Source organism: Pongo abelii, chromosome 12 (assembly GCF_028885655.2).
Source record: "Pongo abelii isolate AG06213 chromosome 12, NHGRI_mPonAbe1-v2.0_pri, whole genome shotgun sequence".
Taxonomy (NCBI): domain Eukaryota; kingdom Metazoa; phylum Chordata; class Mammalia; order Primates; family Hominidae; genus Pongo; species Pongo abelii.
The window spans coordinates 24,892,170-24,898,169 of NC_071997.2; the positions used below are offsets into that span (position 1 = coordinate 24,892,170).

General features: G+C 50.0%; 1 protein-coding gene across 1 annotated transcript in view; it reads left to right on the forward strand.

The window, feature by feature from the left end:
* The window catches only part of LOC112132015 (uncharacterized), a 39,082-nt gene extending 37,747 nt beyond the window's left edge, over positions 1-1,335 (forward strand). Inside the window, exon 4 of the mRNA XM_024242198.3 lies at positions 179-1,335. Within this exon, the coding sequence (XP_024097966.3) occupies positions 179-254 (76 nt within the window). The 3' untranslated portion in view covers positions 255-1,335. The remainder of the gene's footprint in view (positions 1-178) is intronic.
* Positions 1,336-6,000: the final 4,665 nt, after the last annotated feature.

A 6,000-nucleotide genomic window follows, 5' to 3' on the forward strand; every position in this document is an offset into this window, starting at 1 on the left:
TTTACGTTGGTGGAGCAAGTAAAGCAGGCTGCCTTCCTAACGCGGGGGATCCTCATCCATCAGCTGAGGGCCCAAATAGAAAAAAAGGCTGAGTTGGAGGGCGCCCCTCCTGCATGACCAACTTTCAAGTGGTGACATCAGCTTTCTTCCTGTTTTTGGACTTGAACTGAAACATCAGCTCTTCCTGGATCTTCAGCCTGCGGGCCTTCAGACTAGAACTACAACCTCGGCTCTCCTGGGTCTCGGCTTGCTGACTCACCCTACAGAACATGCGACTTGTCAGCCTCTACATTTGTATGAGCCAATTCCTTATAATATGTCTCTTTCTGTATATATACATATATCTCCATATCTTATTGTTCTGCTTCTCTGGAGAACCCTGAGTAATACAGCATCATTCCAAGATCAGCAGAAATGTTAGTGCTTCTGAGGAATTACTGCAAAGGGTACCTGAATAGCAGCACATGCTCTCAGTACCCCTGCCTTCTGTTGTCTGCTGTTGCCTGCTCCCTCCCCACCCTTTGGGTTGATTTCAGGATAGAGATATGGGGATGGGATTGGGGTTGGGTGTGCAGTTACCCAGAACAGCCAGGATGTGTGCACGTTGTGACCCAGGAACATCAAGCACTGCTCAAGCTGCTTGGAAAAGAAAACAAAGTCAGCAAAGTGAGGAGCTGGGTGGGCACTGGAATGGAGCAGGAAGAAACGGGCAAGGGTAGGAGAGAAGCAGAAAAAACAATCCCTGAGACATAGCTGGTGTAACCAAGGCTCTGTTTCCCCCACCGTTTGAGAGTGGGTGAGCCTGACTTCAAGGCACAGCTCTGTTCAAAGATAGGACACTGATTTTCTTCAAGAAGGCAGAGCTGGTGAGTGGCCTCATGTCTTACCATCATGGAAAGGCAAGGGTTGGGGGAGACAGAAGGGGCAGCCAAGGCCTCAGAGTGGTGTAGGCCTCACACTTGTGCTCACATGTCCCAACCACTGCCAGCGGTGCCACCTCTGAATCCCAGACCCCACATGTAACCATCCTCTACCTGGACCACAGGAGGAAGCTCCACGTTCTTTGCCACGGTTCAGGGTAAGGGGCATGATCTAAGTTGGGCAAAAGAGAGTCATCCTGGTACCTTAAAAAGGAGTCTAGGGTGAGCCCCAGTCTGCTGGTGGCCATCTTCACCACCTTTAGGGAGAGACGGCCTGAGCAGACACACAAAGCAAAGAGGTGGAGAGAAACCCTGTCTTTGTGTCATTGTTTGAGTCCCTGGACCCAGCCAAGTCCCCTGGACTACGCTGAACTTTTCAATTGTGGAAAACAATAAATTCCATTTAGTTAAGAAATTTTCAGTTCTGTGTCTTGCAGCTGTGAGCATTCTGACACCCTTGATGTTCCAGGCCCTCCTGGGCTGGGTCCATGAGCTAACTGCTTGCCCTGCACTTCCAGTGGGAAGGAGCTGCTCACATCAACTCAGTGTTCCCCAAAGCCACGCCCTTCCTTTCCTGCTTTCACACCACTGACTGCATCATGCTCTCACGAAGGCCTGCCCCTTCTCCAAGACCCAGATCAAGTCTGTCCTTCAGGAAGTGCTCCTTGGCTGTCAGGTTTGGATGTTATCAGGTTTCTCCTTTCCTGGCGGCTGGATTGGAAGGCCTTAGAGGGCAAGGGTCATATGTGTTAGAACCTCTGCATCCCCCACAGGGCACTTGTGTTCAGTGTATTTGCTGAATGAATGTCACATAAAAAAGCATGACCCGGCCGAGTGTGGTGCCTCATGCCTGTAATCCCAGCTTTTTGGGAGGCCAAGGCAGGCAGATCACCTGAGGTCAGGAGTTCAAGACCAGCTTGGCAAACATGATGAAACCCCATTCTCTACTAAAAAATACAAAAATTAGCCAGGCGTGGTGGTGTGCGCCTGTAATTCCAGCTACTCAGGAGGCTGAGGCAGGGGAATTGCTTGAACCCAGAGGTGGAGGTTGCAGTGAGCCAAGATCGCACCACCGCACTCCAGCACTCCAGAGTGCACTCTGTCCACTCGCAACAGAGTGAGACTCCGTCTTAAAAAAAAATAAAAACAACAACACATGACTCCTGGCCTAATGGACTGATAAGGTAAACAAGAAGAAAGACACAGGCCTGTACACATAATAGAAATTGGGTGTGTACCAGCCTGGGCAACATGGCAAGGCTCTGTCTCTGCAAGAAATAAATTAGCCAGAGGTAGTGGCTCACACCTGCAGTCCCAGCCACTCAGGTGGCTAAGGTGGGAGGATCACTTGAGCCTGGGAGGTTGAGGCTGCAGTGAGCCATGATTGCAGCACTACACTCCAGCCTCCAGACAGAGCAAGATCCTGTCGAAGAAAAAAAAGAAAAAAGAAAAGAAAAGAAAGAAGGAACGAAGGAAGAGAGGGAAAGAAAGGAAAAAGAAAAAGAGAGAGAGAGAAAGAAAAAAAAAGAAAAGAAAGAAAAAAAGGAAAGAAATTGCAAGTGTGTACATGCAAGCAAATTTCCCATACCCTGTTAGAATATGAGGAAGCAAACAGATGGAAAGAATCAATAAGGGGGCAGGGCGCAGTGGCTCACCCCTGTAACCCCAGCACTTTGGGAGGCCGAGGCGGGCGGATCACCTGAGGTCAGGAATTTGAGACCAGCCTGGCCAACATGGCGAAACCCCATCTCTACTAAAAATACAAAAATTAGCTGGGCATGGTGGTGCATGCCTGTAATCCTAACTACTTGGGAGGCTGAGGTTGGAGAATTATTTGAATCGGGGAGGTGGAGGTTGCAGTGAGCCGAGATCTTGCCACTGCACTCCAGCCTGAGCAACAAAGTGAGACTCCATCTCAAAAAATAAATAAATAAGTAAAAATGAATGAGATATTCTTCCTTTATTAAAATAAAACCCATCCACCACCCCAAGATTATTCCAGAAAGAAACTCTCCACCAATAGTGGTGGCACTAGACATATACTGAGAGACCCCCAAAAGGGAAGTGAAGCCAAGGGGGCGTCTGGGGCTACATGGTCTATCTCACCACACAGGGAGGCCCTTTACAAGGCTAGCTGCCATTTTCTACCAAGACAGAAGGACAGGAACCTTCCAAACAGGGCAGCCTGCAGGCCCTGCACCTTCAGGCCCCATTCTCAAACACCCGTACAACCCCTTAAGCCAGACGGACTCACAGCTGTCTCTGGAAAGTTCTTCGTTACCTGACTCTTTAGACACAGGGTTGGCTGGAGGGGCCTCTCCCTCACCTTGAACATCTTATGAAGCCCCTTGCCACCACCGTGTTGCCGTCCCAGTCAGCTGAAGGGGCTGGCCAGTCCCGCATAAACCCTCCAGCTCTGAGATCAGCCAATCTTCCCTGGACACTGCTCTCACCCCCAGCAAAAAAGCCAAGAATTTTCCCTAAAGCTTATGGTGAGGAACCGGTTTTTTTTGTTTTTGTTTGTGTGTGTGTGTGTGTGTGTGTGTGTGTGTGTGTGTGAGAGAGAGACGGAGGCTCACTCTGTCAGGATGGAGTGCAGTGGCACGATCTCAGCTCACTGCAACCTCTGCCTCCCGGGTTCAAGTGATTCTCCTGCCTCAGCCTCCCGAGTAGCTGGGACTACAGGCACCCGCCACCACGCCTGATTAATTTTTGTATTTTTAGTAGAGATGGGGCTTCACCATGTTGGCCAGAATGGTCTCGATCTCCTGACCTTGTGATCTGCCCACCTCGGCCTCCCAAAGTGCTGGGATTACAGGCGTGAGCCACTGCGCCCGGCCAGAACTGAGCTTAATTCTCAAACCAGTGACCCTAATAAAGCGTCTTCGTTTCAGGTGGGCTCATTCAAAACGACATTTTCAGGCTCGGTGCAGTGGCTCACGCCTGTAATCCCAACCGTTTGGGAAGGGAGGCAGGATTGCCTGAAGCCAGTAGTTTGAGACCACCCCGGGCAACATGGTGAGACTCTGTCTCTACCCACCCCCACAAAAAAACATTTTCTCTTCTCCACAAACCTCCTGCCTCCCATTAAAATGTCACTCTCCCAAAAAAATGCAGAGGAAGAGGTAAGATTGCAGGCTATTTGAAAACAGGGGCATGAAGTTTGTCAGTTCCCTTGTGTCTCCCCACAGCATCTGTGTTCCATTAGTGTAGTGGCTGAGAGCGTGGATATTTCAGGCGAGATGCCAGCTGAAGATTCTCTAGTCATCTTGGGAAAGCCGCCCTGCCCCAGATGCACCACCTCTTCCTGTGTCCCAGGGTCCTATCCTTGCGGCCCTTCACATCCCAGGGCTTCTCGTGTGCGGGCCCCTCTTCGCCTGTGCAGTTGATGCCACCTTCCAGCTGCCATGTGACAGGTGGGCAGAGACTGGGGCTCCCACATTCCCAACTCCAGCACCTGGCTGAGACACTGGGCCCCGGGATTGACTGTGACCGCCCTCTTCCCCTTTGGCAGGTCCTGTCTCCCAATTCCGACACCCTCACTTAAGGCCAGGCAGACCCCTTCCTACGGTCACCAGTCATTAAAATAAGGCTGCATCCCTCCCTTCCCTTCTCAAAATCCTTCCAGGGCTGCTTCTGCTGTTAGTGCCTTAAATGAGCACCCTCACCTTTCTAACCTCGGCTCTTACCACGTCCTGGCCATCAGTGTGCTTTTGCTCTTGCCATTCTCTCAGCAGGAGTGTCCCTACCCCAGTTCACTCCCACATCAAGTGTGGCTCAAGCTGCATCCTCCAGGAAGCCTTTCATTATCACTCAGGTCAGAACTGGCTCCCTTCTGGGCACAGGACTTTTCCGAGCCGGCCGCGCACTTCACTCTGCCTTTCTGTGGACAAGTCCATCTCCTGAACTAAGGACATAAAATCCTTGCAGACAGGGTCCTGTCAGTCACTGTATATTTCATGGTGCCTAATGGTGCTTTTTCTGGACATGAAATGAGAGAGAACACACTCCCAGCTTCCAAGAAAGATGTGTATTCTCCCTAACAACAACAAAAGAGACCTAAATGGGGTGCTCCCTGAAGACAGCCCTCACCTCTTTTACCGTGATGCACACTCGGGGCTGGGTGTAGGCTGTGTGACCGAATGTATGAAGGAAGAAGGAATGGAGAGAATGTGGGTAATCAAGGCCTGGCACTGCCCTACAGGAGGCTTACAGGTCACACTCCCAGAACTGTCTCTATCTCCATGCCTCTCCTAGTAAGATTCATTGCCTATGATTTCAAAGAAAGTGCAGTTTCTAGGGAGTGAAGGAAAATGTGAAATACAGAAAATAAAGAGAGAAAACACACAAATTATTAAATAAAATTTAAAAAATAGAGGGAAAAAAAGTGTAGTTTGTTCTGCAAGCCACAGCCCAAAGAAGTCTATTTCCTCCCACAGGATGGCTAGAGTTCAGGAGCGGCATTCTCTTCTATAGCTCACCAGAGGACGCAGCCTGAAGAGCTCAGGGTTTGAAGGTTGGGCCTTGGGTGGGAGTCAGCTACTATTTCTAGCTGTTCTAGAAAGACCTAGAAACTTCCTGGGTGAAAACAGGATTAGGAAGCTCTGGGGGTGAAAATGCCATGCACGGAGCTGGCCCATGCCAAGTCCCTTCTAACTATTTTAAATTACATCTTTGGCCAGGCACGGTGGTTCATGCCTGTAATCCCAGCACTTTGAGAGGCCGAGGTGGGTGGATAACCTGAGGTTAGGAGTTCCAGACCAGCTTGGCCAACATGGTGAAACCCTGTCTCTACTAAAAATACAAAACAATTATCCGGGCATAGTGGCGCATGCCTGTAATCCCAGCTACTCAGGAGGCTGAGGCAGGAGAATTGCTTGAACCCAGGAGGCAGAGGTTGCAGTGAGCTGAGATCATGCCACTACACTCCAGCCTGGGTGACAGAGCGAGACTCTTGTCTCAAAAAAAAAGAAAAAGAAAAAAAATTACAACCTCATCAACGTCTCCTGCTTCTCTGAGATGAAGGGAACAAACCAAATCAGGAAAGTTGTGACAGAAAAATGACAGGCAGCCATTGTCA